Consider the following 16,650-nt stretch of genomic DNA (forward strand, 5'->3'; position numbering starts at 1 on the left):
TGGCTCAGTTGAAGGTACAAAGAGGAAGCCATGCCACGTTCTTGCATGAGCTGCTCTCTGCAAGGTCCATAGTTTCTTATCTTGTTTGATTTTAGGGATGATTCTTTTCCTAAATCTCAGTAATATCAATGTATAAAATACCCACAGCCACGGCTTCAATTGGACCAGAAGTTGTCATCAATCATTTTGATACCTTCAACATCAACATATGGTGAGTCAGATCAGCTCCATGTCAAAATGCCCTGCCCACCAGGTGGATATTCCAAAAGGCTTCCTGGTATGCCGGAATGTGGCACAGATATGGAAAATGGAGAAAGATAAGTCTTAGGCCCCACCTGTTCACACCTAGCTTGAGTAAAGCTGGCCAAGTACAAATATGAGAACACTTTTTATCTGAATGCATACCTGTCATCTCAGCTTCATTGCTTTGGTGAAGTCAAGATGAAGTTCACAGTGAGTAGATTGTTCCTTTTGAATTTATTACCTTATAATCGGAAACTGCTAATATACTCAGCTAAGTCGGGGTATGCTTCTTATTATAATATCACTGTCATGGAAAAATTTGTAAAAATAAGAATAACCCCTTTTTATGGAATTATGGCATTTATACACATCTCCATAGAAAAGGATAATTATACTGGGATTAGTCAGCTGCCTGAGCATCTTATACTATGCTATCTTTTAAAAAAATTGCTTTCTGGATCTGTTGATTCAGATCTAGGCACAGAGCAAACAGCTGCTAACTATATGAAATGTCTGATTTTTCATTACATTCTTGAATTCCTTTTTTGACAAAAAAATACTACTGAACAGGTTCAGGCAAGATAAAAAGCTTATTATCAAAATAAATTAGTGAGAGACTTACTGTCACATTCCCTCCTGTGAAATGGATCTCTAAGTAACAAAGTTTTGCCTTGAACCCTGTCTATATAGTCTTATATTCATGAAAACACTAGAAGCATGAAGCTAGTTCATCATCTCACTTGTTTCATGTAAAAGGCTGAGAGGGTAGCAAATGGACAGCAAAATTCTGCCAAAGCAACCGATGATGCTGTGTGTCTCATAACAGGATGCAAAAGGGCTAGAGTAGGGTGAATAAACATTCATATTTTGACATACTAAACATTAAAATATATGACAGTAGATTCTGCTTCATAATGGAGTTGCAAGTGTGAAATAATTTTCTGGAAATAAGTGCTAATGATAGGAAGGTTAAGGGAAAAAAAAGAGCTTCAGACAGGTTAGATCTGATTTCTCTTCCAGTTGTGGTATGAACAAAAGGTAGACCCTTGGCCAAGTCACTCAACTTCTGAAGCTCCATTTTCTCATCTGTGAAGAATTATGTTGTACTAGTAGATCTTTAAAATTTCTTTCACCTCTGATTTTTTTTCATCCTCCTTTTTAAACTATCAGGGGATACATCAAACTTTTTTTTTTTTAATTATCTTGAATCACTAGGGCAGGTCTCAACCCGTTTTGTTCCAGGCAAAGAAAATGAAGATAGGGACCCAAAATCGTGCATTCTGCATAAAGGTCTGTGTTCTGAGAACCAGTATCATGTACTCAATGACAACTATGATTACCCAGGTATCCTGGGACACTGATTGACTTCCCTTCTACTAAGCATACTCGATAGCCAGATACTCCATCTTTGGCTTCTCATCATTCATATCCAACCTGGTTACTAATCCATTGCTTTGAATATATATATATACACACACACAGTAGATGCAGACAAATACTATTTGATTCCACTTACACGAGATATCTGGAATAGTTAAATTCATAGTCAAAAAGTACATTGATAGATGCCAGGGGCTGGGGGTAGGATGGGAAGGGGAAATAGGAACAACAATATGAATGTACTTAGTGTCACTGAACCATATAGTTAAATATGGTTAAAAGAATATGTTTTATATTGTGTGAATTTTACCACAATAAAAAATGTTTTTAATAAAGACTGCTTTTGAGATTAGGGGGTCTAGGAAGAGAAGAAAGCATTCAGGTCAATAATTTGATCTGGAAATTAGTCCTATTTGGTTTCTAGACCACATTAGGAAAGTTATCTTAATTCATTTTCAGGTCTGCTTCTCAGAAATTAAAACCATTTTCATGCCAAGTATGCTATTCAGTGTCAATGCTATTTTTCAATATACTTACACTTCATCAGTTTTTCGTAAGACCTACATTAAAAATTCTAAAACAACATAATTATTTATAATTAACCTACAATTCAACATGATCATTAAATTTTCTACAGTTTAAAAAAATTGAAGATCAAAGAAGAAGAAAAGACAGATCACTCAACAGTAATAAATTTAGTAAGCACTTTTATAAGTTTAGCTAGAAAAAGACGATGAGGACATTGTTTTGCCATTTAACAGTAGACCAATGTTATTTGTGATTTCAGATTGTCTTTGCTGGACTTCTTGGCATCTTCCTGACTCCTACTCTTGCTGACTATGTAAGTTTCGTTTTTTAAAGTGTGTTACCAAAATGCATTTGCAAAAAAAAAAAAAAAATGGTATTAAATCATTATCAATTTCTTGTAAATTTCAGGATATCAGTGTTAATGATAACAACAACAGTGGTGGAAGTGGGCAGCAGTCAGTGAGTGTCAACAATGAACATGGCGTGGCCAATGTTGACAATAACAATGGATGGGACTCCTGGAACTCCCTCTGGGATTACGGAAGTGTAGGTAGTCAACATGCAATTTCTGTTCTTTGCAAACATGGCATTTCTTTTTAAACAATAGTGAAAACTGCCTGCTAACCATAAATAAATAAAAAACTTATGTAAATTCTAATTGCAAATAAGAGAGTTATAAGTAAAAGTGTCTCTTTTGCTTACTCAGCTTCACTTCCTAGATAAAATTGCTGTCAATAAGTTTCTCATAGTAAGTTAAAATTCAAGTCAATGAATGTTAATTAGAATCCAGTGAATGGTATGAGGCTATAAAACAAGTGCAACATCCTTTGGCCTTACCTGCAGAAACCCTCAATAAAGATGAAAGACCTTCATAATATTACTGTTGCCAAACCATAGTCCACATCATTCTATTGTCAATTTCCTAAAAAGACAGAAATTGGCATTTAATTTATAATTCAAAAGGACCAAAGTAAATGTAAGTAATAATATTAATTAAATGTAAGGGCACCTAAGAAAACAACAAAAAAATAATACCCACTTGGCTCTAGTTAGAAAACTGAACTCTGCAATTATCAGCTCTATATTTAACAAAATTTGTCCTTTAGAAAAGGCAACTCTTTGTAGTTTCAGTTTTATCATCTGGTCAATTAGAAAACTAGTTACTATCCTGCTAGCCTCCTTGAAATGTTGTGAAGATCAAAGGAGATTAAAATATGATAGTATTTAAAAATTTATTTCTGCAAAACAAACATGTAGGGAGACTCTTGCTGGGCTAGAATCTGAAGTGAATTCAACAGTCTCTCCCTCAAAGAGTTTGTGATCTGTGCTTACAAATGTCAGCAATAAAAATGATTGCAAAACAGGGCCAGATCCAGCACTCTTATCTCAGTTCATTGTGATCTCACAATTCCATTTCCATCTGCTGGTGAAACTAATTTCTGATGAGAAATACACCTTGGAGAACATACTGCTTACCATCCAGCATCTTCTTTAATAGGGCTTTGCTGTCATCAGACCCTTTAAGAAGAAGTCGTGCATTGTGCACAAAATGAACAAGGAAGTCATGCCCTCTATTCAAGCCCTTGATATGCTGGCCAAGAAAAACAAGGTAAAAGCAAAAGTCATTTTATTCTTTACTCGGGGAGGGGGTGGATCTTATGATTTCCAATAAACAGTGAGAAGGTCACAGTTGCTCCCTCCTGACCACATAGTACGCTGTCCTGTGCAGCACAAAAGGGCAAGAGGAGTTGGAACTGCCTGAGGAGAGGCAACTGCCATCACACTCAAATGCTGAGACTCACACCTGCGCCTCTGGAGTCTGATCAGAGCACCTCACTCTCACTATTAGGGGAATAGAGCTCTGTTCACATCAAGGGGAGTCCTCCGCACTTCAAGGACATTTTCCCAGAAGAGTTGGGTTAGGGTTATTAGATTTAACAAACAAAAATAGAGGATACCTAGTTGGGTTTGAATTTCAGATAAACAGTGGATAATTTTTTTTTTTTTTTTTTGCCTAACTATGTCCCATGCAATACTTGGGACATGCTTACAAATGATCTTTTGTTTACCTGAAATCAAAATTTAACCAGTGTCCTGTATTTTATCTGGTAACCCTAGGTGTGGTGGGCAGGGAGAGCAGAACTATCACTAAAATGTCAGCCTGAGTTTATATTTGTATAACTGATAAGTGGGTATCTTTCATTGACAGTGGAAAGAAAAGAAACTACATTTTCAGAGACTGATTATCATATAGGTCAATCCAAGAACTATAAGATGACCAAATGAGCTACAACCTTCAGGGTAAATTTATCCTCAGACTTATGCTGTTATGAAAAGCTGAGGTTTTGAATCAGCTAAATCCCTTAGGACATTTCAAAGTGTTGAGATATACAGGGTTGTAATTGGTTCTTCTTCATTTTGGTTATGGAAAAATTATAGCCAAGAAATATGCCCTGTCAGCCTTGTTGCTGTTCAGTCCCTCAGTTGTCCTACTCTTTGCGACCCCATGAACTGCAGTACACCAGACTTCCCTGTCCTTCTCTATTTCCTGGAGTTTGCTCAAACTCATGTCCACTGAGTCAGTAATGTCATCCAACCAACTCATCCTCTGTTGTCCCCTTCTCCTCTTGCCCTCAACCTTTCCCAGCATCAGGTGGGTCTTTTCCAATGAGTCAGCTCTTCGCATCAGATGGCCAGACTATTGGAGCTTCAGCTTCAGCCTCAGTCCTTCCAATAAATATTCAGGGTTGATTTCCTTTAGGATGGACTGGTTGGATCTCCTTGCAGTCCAAGGGACTCTCAAGAGTCTTCTTCAGCACCACAGTTCAAAAGCATCAATTCTTCAGCACTCAGCCTTCTTTATGGTCCAACTCTCACATCCATACATGATGACTGTAAAAACCATAGTCTTGACTATTCGGACCGTTGTTGGCAAATTAATGTCTCTGCTTGGCCTTGTATCCAAACCCCAATTCAACAAACCACTGGGTTTAACACTACTCTCTCTCCTCCTTGCCACATCTTCCCCACACTCAGCTTCAGGGTAGAGGACCAGAGGGACCACCTCCCAAGAGCCTGATCTACTCAGTCAAGCCTGACAAAGTCAACAACCTGGACCAGTTTGGGAAATCCGTTGTTACCATGTGCAAGGGGATTCCAACATACATGGCTGAAGAGATTCAGGGTGAGGAACCCCCCTACTGTGCATTCTGAGTTAGTGCTGGTAGGATTGTCAGACTGTTTTCAGGCCTGTCCACAGAGGACACAAATTACTCAGGAGGTGGTGATCAAGGCTAACACTTAAGTCGTGCTTGCTCTGTGCCATGCACCATTCAATGGGCTTTACGTGAGTTAGCTCATTTGCTCTTGATCCCAGTCTTATGTGATAGACTTTATTGTTATTCTCAATTTCTGATGAGGAAACAGGCACAGAAAGAGGACACAAACTCCTTGCCTGGGTCATTCTTAAGTATTTTGGCTCTGGATTCTGTGGTTTTTAACCATTGGGAAATATTTCCTTTCATGGGTGAATCTAGAGTAAACTCAAGAAATGCATAAATCATTAAATGCAAGGAGAATGCTGATAGAATCTGTTGGGTTTTTTATAGCTCAAACAATCACCAATTCTGAGCATTAAAACAATAATTTACGCAGAAACAGAGTGTCCACTCAGGAACCGAATATAACACCAACTTTTTAGATCTCTTAATTGGTTAATTTATGGCTAACCAGCTTAATCTTGAAATTATTGCAGAGTTGGTTTGAAAACTGTGCAACATTTCTCACCACCATCCCCAAAAAGACAGGTCCTTGAAAAGGCATTGATGGTGCTTTCTTCTTCTTTTATCAGGAGCAAACCTGATTCTGTACCCAGAAAAGTGCTTCAATGTTGATATACTCTGGATTCTGAACATTTCCTTATGTGAAGAAGCAATGGAGAACTAAAAAAAAAAGTTCCTGTGGGTTTAGTCATCAGAATATTCTATTCAGAAAAATGTGGATTCTAATGGTGTTTATCGTATCATTCTGAAATGTTCTCTCCTAGTCCTGTTTGGTTTCCTTAAGAGTCAATAAACCTATTTAGCACTGAGTTCAGTTTATACTAAAATTCTTTAGTATTTCTATTTGGAAAGCACAGGGTCAAAAGTGCTGAATGGTGGCAGCAAGTTGTCGAAGTGCATTAGACCCAACTGTTAGCCTATATTCAGGGCCTGTGCCTTATAAAGAGCCCCTTCAGCTGCTTCAGACACTACTAACCACAGCTCTGGGAATAGTTCCAAGACCATCCAACTGCTCTGAAGACTGCCTATAGTTGATGTGCATAGTAACATTTCAGATCAACAGAAATCCACTCAACGTAGCATAAGCCAAAAGAGGGGAAAGGGTATTGCAAGGATATTAGAATGTCTAAAATTACTCTTAGAGAAAGAAAAGGAGAAGAAGACTTGGGTCTTGGAACTATATTGGCTCCAAGACCCAAGTCTCCTTGTCTCTGAAACCACATATAGTTCTTCTCTGTTCCTCTCAAATTCAACTTCTCTCTTCTTTCCATCTTGATGACTTTCTCTGTATTCATGGCAGAAGATGGCTGAACCAGAATGTCATCCCCATCTCCCATGTTTTTGTGTCTTTCCAGCTCACAAGATCAAGTCTTATACTTTTGAATCCATATTCCAAATTTTCTTCACAATGCATGGTTCAAGAGCCCACAACCTCCACTCTTTGACGGGCAGGGGAGTGAAGTCACATGGTACACACAGCACTGAGGTCCCCACTGAAGGAGAATAATCTCAGAGAAAACAGAGGTGCGAACTGGTGTGTGTTCTCATATGAAACTGCAGCTCTTTTTAAAAATTACTCCCACATATATTTTTTATATCCTGGATGCCATAAGAGGATATTAATCCATTACCATGTCTTCGTATAAGACACCCCTAAATAACCTAACAAACAAAATGAAGGGCATTGAAATGGTGAAAATGGCATTGGAAAAATGCCCATATTTACCAGCCCTTATTGGGAAACATTATAATTTTTTAAATTCTGAAACAATTCTGATCTTGGTGCGAGGCAGCAGTGAGTGGTGGCATGAAGTGAGGTCCTAACTCCCTGCCTAAGCATCGGATCTGGGAAGCCTGTATGAAAAACAGGAATCCTTGCCACCAGACAGCAAAGACTAGAGGCTAGAAGCTATTTTCCTTTGCCCCCAGCAAAAAGTGCATTTATCCCAGAGGCAAAAACTGTTCCTGCAAGTGCCAAGTTTATTATTAGAGACACAGCACAACAAGTGGGAGAGCACACAGAGAAGTGGTTTGCTTAGTTAATGTGGAAGCAAGACAGAGATGCACACCCAGAGAGGAGGGATGTGAGTACCCCTCCTGGTGAGGAGTGCAGCAAAGAGGCAGTTAAGTTATTTACATGAGGTAGTTTTTCTGGATCTTTGTTTGTCTCTAACCAATTATCTGATTTCCTTTTCCACACCTGACCTACCCTAAGACCCTCCCTGACATGCTTGTGCAAGTTTTTTCCAAGATGCATTCCAGCCCAGAGGCCTATGGAATATTATCATCACGTATTATAAGATGGTACTACCTCCTTTGGTTCCCCCAAGGAGTCTTTCTGTGCATGTGAAATGTCTTCCTTGCCACAAGGATGGGAAATATACAACCGCTCTTTTAACAGGGTTTAGTTTCACTCTGTCCTTGCCATAAAAATGTCCAGTGTCCAGCTCTTTACCCTATTCCTGTTGCTGGTTTTTATATTAACGTGTAGATCTCAAAATATAGACAGGAGTCCAGTCACAAATATGTAGTCGTGGAGCCTGTTTGTCTCTTGCTTCAGGAAATATAAACAGGAGGCTGGTAATGAATGTCCGACCTGGAGCTCACCTTCTCACCTCTCATCAGGCTATATACAAGGAGGTGTGAACAGGAGACCAGTTGTAAATGCCTAGCCTGGAGTCCATCTATCTCCTGCCTCTATTCCACTGCTGTTCATAAGAAGTGTGCTACCAACAGAGTAGAACTTCCAAAATACCCTGAAGCCATGAGATGTGGAAACCTGTCAAAGATCCATTAAAAATAAAAGTCTTACATACTGCCCTCCTATGAGCAAGCAAGTAGGAAAGAAAACCACGACTCCCCAACTAGACACAATGTCATGGAGCTGACTTAAGTGAACCAGTGAGTCTCATGTTTCTTAGAAGAATTGTCTCATCACTATTTCAGGATAAGAAATTGAATTCAATGGGAAGTAAAAATTTTAGATTATATATACCTATCAAATACATGAAATAAAAATTGTAAGAATTTCAGGAGAATTTAACAATCTGAGTATGCTATTAAAGATTTTAACACATATTTTTCTATTACTTGTAAACAGTTAAGAAAAAATGAATGTAATTAATAGTAACAAGCTTATTTTGATGAACATATGTAAAGAACACTACAGAAATCACATTCTTCTTAAGCATATATGGGACATATACAAATATCAATCACATGCTGAGGCATAAAGCAGATCTCAAAAACATTCAATGATTGGTATCAAAAAGATCACACTTTTACAGATCTCAATTTAATTAAGAGAGTATAAGCATTCACCTCTGAATAAAACAAGATGGCCTCATTTGTTTTGAAATTAGGCAACATAATTCTAAATAACACTTGAGCCAAAGAAAAATCCATGATGAAAAATACAATTTATTTAGAACAGTGCAATAATGGAAGTGCTACATGTCAAAAGCTTGTGAGCAGCGGCTATAACAACTTACTGTTTTAAATGTTCAAAGAAAAGCTAAAAACTGAGTCAACTATTCAACTTTAAAAATAAAGGAAGACAATAAAATATCCAAAATCAGTAGAAGGAAAACAATAATATGGATAAGTCGACTAAAAAATATTAGTCACAACCTGTAAATAAGAGAGTTGTTTTATTTGGTGGGCATATGAAGGACTCTGAACCCAGGGGGCAGCATCTCAGCAGCCCTGAGAAAACTGCTCCTACAGGCAGGAAAGGGAGTCAGGCTATACACAAGTTTGCACAAAGTGGGCAGGCAGTCTGAACATCAAAGACTACTTATAGTAAGGAAAACCAGATACCTAGCTAAGGAATTTAGTGTTCTTCTGTGTATGGGAAGATGCAAGCCTCTGGACTCACTGAATTCATTCCTTTCACATGCACCTCTGCTATCTGGGGCCATATCCTATTTCCTAATTGTTTACATCCTCCATTCCTGTTCACTTTACTGGGTGGCAGATGCGGCAGATGGCTGCTTCTTGCATTCCTCAGTTCCTTAACAGTCACCGTGGGGGTAGGGGTGAGGAGTAGGGAATCTGCTGGATCACAGGCATTGATTTCCATTTGGGGGCGCTCTCATCCACATTTGGAGCCCTGAAATCGCTGATGGCTATGACATTTCTGGTTGATTGATATGGCCAGAGATATTCCATTTCACAGGCGGTGGCAGATGTAAGTAACATAGAAAACAACTATACACTAGAAAAACTCAACAACGTCAAAAAGTGGTTCTTTGGGAAGGCAGACAGTTGACAAGCTTTAGGTAAAATTGACCACAAATAAGAGATAAATTATAAGCAATGTTAGTAATAAAAATAATACTAACCTACAAATATCACAAATATTAAGATGTCAATAAAATGATATGAATTTTATACAGATGAATTTTAAAGATTGGGTAAACTGCATATCTAAAAACTTAACCTACCAAAGCTCATTCAATAAGAAATAGCAAACCTGAATAATTATGGCCAGAAAAGGAGTTAGTGAAAAGTATAAAAATTTCACACAAGAAAATTACAAGCTAAAATAGTTTCTACATTGAGATTTTACAAACACTGAAAATATAGATTATTCTAATCATAAAACTATTCAAATGTATGGTGGCAAGGAGAGAAGTACTCTCCAGTTCCTTTCATAAGAATATTTAGTTCATTCCAAAATGTGACAAGTATGAGAAAGGAAAAGTACAGGGCAATCTCTGTCATAAAAATAGATGCAAAATGTCTCAATGAAATGATAGCAAACTTATCAAGCAAAGTGTAGAAAAGGTAATACAGTGTGACCATGTGGAATTTTCCCTATCCATGCCAGGTGGTTTGATATTCAGTTCAGTTCAATTCAGTCACTCAGTTGTGTCCGACTCTTTGGACTGCAGCACGCCAGGCTATCCCTGTCCATCACCAACTCCTGGAGCTTGCTCAGCTGTTGTCCATCGAGTCGGTGATGTCATCCAATCATCTCATCCTCTGTCGTCCCCTTCTCCTCCTGCCTTCCATCTTCAACTTTGTTTATCTGCTGGGAAAGATTACAGATTTTATATTAGAAAACCAATAATGTGGTTTGGCACAATAAAAATCAAAAGACAACAAACTTACTAAATATCTCAATAGCAGCAAAATTACCTAATAGAGCTGAATATTCATTCACAATAAACAAGCAGTTCTTTGGAAACTTAGAATTAAAAGAAAATTCATTAAACAGACCAAAATCATCAAAGAAAATTGTAAGCATCAATTAGAACAATGAAAACATTTCCATTAAAACAAGAAATATAAACAGATGCCTGCCATCACAACTTCCAGAAACATACTGAAAGTTCAGTTCAGTTCAGCCACTCAGTCGTGTCCGACTCTTTGCGACCCCATGAATCGCAGCACGCCAGGCCTCCCTGTCCATCACCAACTCCCAGAGTTCACCCAAACTCATGTCCATTGAGTAGGGGATGCCATCCAGCCATCTCATTCTCTGTCATCCCCTTTTCCTCCTGCCCCCAAACCCTCCCACTATCAGAATCTTTTCCAATGAGTCAACTCTTCGCATGAGGTGGCCAAAGTATTGGAGTTTCGGCTTTAGCATCAGTCCTTCCAAAGATATCCCAGGGCTGATCTCCTTTAGAATGGACTGGTTGGATCTCCTTGCAGTCCAAGGGACTCTCAAGAGTCTTCTCCAACACCACAGTTCAAAAGCATCAATTCTTTGACGCTCAGCTTTCTTCACAGTCCAACTCTCACATCCATACATGACCACTGGAAAAACCATAGCCTTGACTAGATGGACCTTTTTTGGCAAAGTAATGTCTCTGCTTTTTAATATGCCTTCTAGGTTGGTCATAACTTTCCTTCCAAGGAGTAAGGGTCTCTTAATTTCATGGTTGCAATCACCATCTGCAGTGATTTTGGAGCCCAAAAAAATAAAGTCTGACACTGTTTCCATTGTTTCCCCATCTATTTTGCATGAAGTGATGGGACCAGATGCCATGGTCTTCATTTTCTGAATGTTGCGCTTTAAGCCAACATTTTCACTCTCCTCTTTCACTTTCATCAAGAGGCTCTTTAGTTCTTCTTCACTTTCTGCCATAAGGGTGGTGTCATCTGCATATCTGACGTTCTTGGTATTTCTCCAGGCAATCTTGATTCCAGCTTGTGCTTCTTCCAGCCCAGCGTTTCTCATGATGTACTCTGCATAGAAGTGAAATAAACAGGGTGACAATATACAGCCTTGACGTACTCCTTTTCCTATTTGGAACCAGTCTGTTGTTCCATGTCCAGTTCTAACGGTTGCTTCCTGACCTGCGTATAGGTTTCTCAAGAGGCAGGTCAGGTGGTATTGTATAGTAAAAACAAACAAAAAATGAACTATAAAAATTAGAAGAAAAAGAATAAAAAACTATTATTATGCTGAGATGCCAAGATTTTCTGTGTAAAAAAATGCAAATCTATAGATAAGTTATGGGAGTCAGAGCATTTGGAAATTTTTCTGAATACAAAAATAACTATTAAGTATGAATTGTGTTTCAATATGTCAGCAGCAAACATACAGAAAGTTTAATTTTTAAAAAACATTGATAACAGGAATAAAAGCAGCAACAGATATGACATACCTAGGGAAAAAATGTTTAATTTATTTAAGAATATTTCTTAAGTATCTGCTACATGTATAGCACTACTGTACACGCTTGAAATCCATCAGCAAATAAAAATTCAAAGATCCTTGTTTCATGAAGGTGATATTTTAGTTGGAGGAGGCAAAAATAAATGACAAACATGATTAACAAACAAACAGAAATAAATAGGATATTTGATAGGACAGTATTGTGTACTGTTATGAATGGGATATAAAATGAGAAATGCTAAGGGAAAAATGCAGAGCGGGTGACATGTGAACAAAGAATGAAGGAGATAAAGGAGTCAGCAATGTCAATATTTTGGGGAGAAAAGTATTAATGGCAAAGGGAATAGCCAATGGTAAGGTCAAATTGCCAACATTGGCTGGATCATGGAAAAAGCAAGAGAGTTCCAGAAAAACATCTATTTCTGCTTTATTGACTATGCCAAAGCCTTTGACTGTGTGGATCACAATAAACTCTGGAAAATTCTGAAAGAGATGGGAAACCAGATCACCTGACCTGCCTCTTGAGAAACCTATATGCAGGTCAGGAAGCAACCATTAGAACTGGACATGGAACAACAGACTGGTTCCAAATAGGAAAAGGAGTACGTCAAGACTGTATATTGTCACCCTGCTTATTTCACTTCTATGCAGAGTACATCATGAGAAACGCTGGGCTGGAAGAAGCACAAGCTGGAACCAAGATTGCCTGGAGAAATACCAAGAACGTCAGATATGCAGATGACACCACCCTTATGGCAGAAAGTGAAGAGGAACTAAAAGGCCTCTTGATGAAAGTGAAAGTGGAGAATGAAAAAGTTGACTTAAGGCTCAACATTCAGAAAACTAAGATCATGGCCTCTGGTCCCATCACTTCATGGGAAATAGATGGGGAAACAGTGAAAACAGTGGCTGACTTTATTTTTTGGGGCTCTAAAATCACTGCAGATGGTGACTGCAGCCATGAAATTAAAAGACGCTTACTCCTTGGAAGGAAAGTTATGACCAACCTAGATAGCATATTGAAAAGCAGAGACATTACTTTGCCAAAAAAGGTCCGTCTAGTCAAGGCTATGGTTTTTCCAGTGGTCATGTATGGATGTGAGAGTTGGACTGTGAAGAAAGCTGAGCGTCAAAGAATTGATGCTTTTGAACTGTGGTGTTGGAGAAGACTCTTGAGAGTCCCTTGGACTGCAAGGAGATCCAACCAGTCCATTCTAAAGGAGATCAGCCCTGGGATATCTTTGGAAGGAATGATGCTAAAGCCGAAACTCCAGTACTTTGGCCACCTCATGCGAAGAGTTGACTCCTTGGAAAAGACTCTGATGCTGGGAGGGATTAGGGGCAGGAGGAGAAGGGGACGACAGAGGATGAGATGGCTGAATGGCATCACTGACTCGATGGACATGAGTGAGTAAACTCCAGGAGTTGGTAATGGACAAGGAGGCCTGGCGTGCTGCAGTTCATGGGGTCACAAAGAGTTGGACACGACTGAGCAACTGAACTGAACTGAACTGAACTGAATGGTCTAGTGGTTTTCCCTATTTTCTTCAATTTAAGTCTGAATTTCACAATAAGGAGCTCATGATCTGAGCCATAGTCAGCTCCCGGTCTTGTTTTTGTTGACTGTATAGAGCTTCTCCATCTTTGGCTGCAAAGAATATAATCAATCTGATTTCAGTGTTGACCATCTGGTGATGTCCATGTGTAGAGTCTTCTCTTGTGTCGTTGGAAGAGGGTGTTTGCTATGACCAGTGCATTTTCTTGGCAAAACTCTATTAGTCTTTGCCCTGCTTCATTCTGTACTCCAAGGCCAAATTTGCCTGTTAATCCAGGTGTTTCTTGACTTCCTACTTTTGCATTCCAGCCCCCTATAATGAAAAGGACATCTTTTTTGGGTGTTAGTTCTAAAAGGTCTTGTAGGTCTTCATAGAACCGTTCAGCTTCAGCTTCTTCAGTGTTACTGATTGGAGCATAGACTTGGATTACTGTGATACTGAATGGTTTGCCTTGGAAACGAACAGAGATCATTCTGTCGTTTTTGAGATTGCATCCAAGTACTGCATTTTGGACTCTTTTGTTGACCATGATGGCTACTCCTTTTCTTCTGAGGGATTCCTGCCCACAGAAGTAGATAAAATGGTCATCTGAGTTAAATTCACCCATTCCAGACCATTTTAGTTCGCTGATTCCTAGAATGTCAACATTCACTCCTGTTTGACCACTCCAAATTGCCTTGATCCATGGACCTGATATTCCAGGTTCCTGTGCAATATTGCTCTTTACAGCATCAGACCTTGCTCCTATCACCAGTCACATCCACAACTGGGTATTGTTTTTGCTTTGGCTCCATCCCTTCATTCTTTCTGGAGTTATTTCTCCACTGATCTCCAGTAGCATATTGGGCACCTACTGACCTGGGGAGTTCCTCTTTCAGTATCCTATCATTTTGCCTTTTCATACTGTTCATGGGGTTCTCAAGACAAGAATACTGAAGTGGTTTGCCATTCCCTTCTCCAGTAGACCACATTCTGTCAGCCCTCTCCACCATGACCTGCCCGTCTTGGGTGGCCCCATGGCATGGCTTAGTTTCATTGACTTAGACAAGGCTGTGGTACTAATGTGATTAGATTGACTAGTTTTCTGTGAGTATGGTTTCAGTGTGTCTGCCCTGTGATGCCCTCTTGCAACACCTACCATCTTACTTGGGTTTCTCTTACCCTGGACATGGGGTATCTCCTCAGCACTGCCCCTCCGGACCTGGAATGTGGAATAGCTCCTCTAGGCCCTCCTGCACCCGCGCAGCCACCGCTCCTTGGACGTAAGGTTGCTTCTCCCGGCCGCCGCCCCTGGCCTCGGGCATAGGGTAGCTCCTCCGGGCTGATGCCCCTGACCTCGGGTGTGGGGAGCCTCTCTCGGCTGTTCCTGCGCCGTCACAGCCTGGCACTCTAGAAAACTCAGCAGTGGCCACAGGACTGGAAAAGGTCAGTTTTCATTCCAATCCCAAAGAAAGGCAATGCCAAAGAATGCTCAAACGACCACACAATTCCACTCATCTCACACACTAGTAAAGTGATGCTCAAAATTCTCCAAGCCAGGCTTCAGCAATACGTGAACCTTGAACTTCCAGATGTTCAAGCTGGTTTTAGAAAAGGCAGAGGAACCAGAGATCAAATTGCCAACATCCACTGGATCATGGAAAAAGCAAGAGAGTTCCAGAAAAACATCGATTTCTGCTTTATTGACTATGTCAAAGCCTTTGACTGTGTGGATCACAATAAACTGTGGGAAATTCTGAAAGAGATGGGAATACCAGACCACCTGACCTGCCTCTTGAGAAACTTATATGCAGGTCAGGAAGCAACAGTTAAAACTGCACATGGAGCAACAGACTGGTTCCAAATAGGAAAAGGAGTATGTCAAGGCTGTATATTGTCACCCTGTTGAAACACTGGGCTGGAAGAAGCACAAGCTGAAATCAAGATTGCCTGGAGAAATATCAATAACCTCAGATATGCAGATGACACCACCCTTATGGCAGAAAGTGAAGAAGAACTAAAAAGCCTCTTGATGAAAGTGAAATTGGAGAGTGAAAAAGTTGGGTTAAAGCTCAACATTCAGAAAACGAAGATCATGGCATCTGGTCCCACAACTTCATGGGAAATAGATGGGGAAACAGTGGAAACAGTGTCAGACTTTATTTTTCTAGGCTCCAAAATCACTGCAGATGGTGACTGCAGCCATGAAATTAAAAGACGCTTACTCCTTGGAAGGAAAGTTATGACCAACCTAGATAGCATATTGAAAAGCAGAGACATTACTTTGCCAACAAAGGTTTGTCTAGTCAAGACTATGGTTTTTCCTGTGGTCATGTATGGATGTGATAGTTGGACTGTGAAGAAGGCTGAGCACCGAAGAATTGATGCTTTTGAACTGTGGTGTTGGAGAAGACTCTTGAGAGTCCCTTGGACTGCAAGGAGATCCAACCAGTCCATTCTGAAGGAGATCAGCCCTGGGATTTCTTTGGAAGGAATGATGCTAAAGCTGAAACTCCAGTACTTTGGCCACCTCATGCAAAGAGTTGACTCATTGGAAAAGACTATGATGCTGGGAAGGATTGGGGGCAGGAGGAGAAGGGGATGACAGAGGATGAGATGGCTGGATGGCATCACTGACTTGATAGACATGAGTCTGAGTGAACTCTGGAAACTCCGGGAGTTGGTGATGGACAGGGAGGCCTGGCGTGCTGTGATTTATGGGGTCGCAAAGAGTCAGACACAACTGAGCGACTGAAATGAACTGAACTGAACCACCTTGCTGGAGCTTCTCCTTTGCCCTTGGGCATAAGGTATCTCCTCACAGCCGCTCCAGCACTGCGCAGCCACTGCTCCAGCACCTATCATCTCATTGAGGTTTCTCTGACCTTGGACATGGGGTATGTCCTCATGTCGTGTAGGGCCACCCAAACGGAGAGTTCTGATAAAATGTGGTCCACTGGAGAGGTTGTGAGAATTGGACTGTAAAGAAAACTGAGCACAGAAGAATTGATGCTTTTGAACTGTGGTGTTTCAGAAGACTCTTGAGAGTCCC

At 40.0% G+C, this 16,650-nt stretch overlaps 1 protein-coding gene across 1 annotated transcript; it reads left to right on the forward strand.

The window, feature by feature from the left end:
- The first annotated feature begins 426 nt into the window (after positions 1-426).
- GKN1 (gastrokine 1) lies at positions 427-6,232 on the forward strand. Its single transcript, XM_019969717.2, has 6 exons — positions 427-453; positions 2,411-2,464; positions 2,560-2,697; positions 3,650-3,760; positions 5,188-5,335; positions 6,002-6,232. Exons 1-6 carry the CDS (start codon positions 442-444, stop codon positions 6,094-6,096), a joined length of 558 nt encoding a protein of 185 aa, XP_019825276.2. The 5' UTR covers positions 427-441; the 3' UTR covers positions 6,097-6,232.
- Positions 6,233-16,650: the final 10,418 nt, after the last annotated feature.

The sequence above is a fragment of the Bos indicus genome, chromosome 11 (assembly GCF_029378745.1).
Source record: "Bos indicus isolate NIAB-ARS_2022 breed Sahiwal x Tharparkar chromosome 11, NIAB-ARS_B.indTharparkar_mat_pri_1.0, whole genome shotgun sequence".
Lineage (NCBI taxonomy): Eukaryota > Metazoa > Chordata > Mammalia > Artiodactyla > Bovidae > Bos > Bos indicus.

What these genes read in the sequence shown, in the direction of transcription:
- GKN1 (XM_019969717.2), top strand. An exon ending in CCCTCTGGGATTACGGAAGT is followed by an intron (nt 2,698 to 3,649) that starts GTAGGTAGTCAA and finishes CTTCTTTAATAG; the next exon opens with GGCTTTGCTGTCATCAGACC. An exon ending in TGCTGGCCAAGAAAAACAAG is followed by an intron (nt 3,761 to 5,187) that starts GTAAAAGCAAAA and finishes CCCCACACTCAG; the next exon opens with CTTCAGGGTAGAGGACCAGA.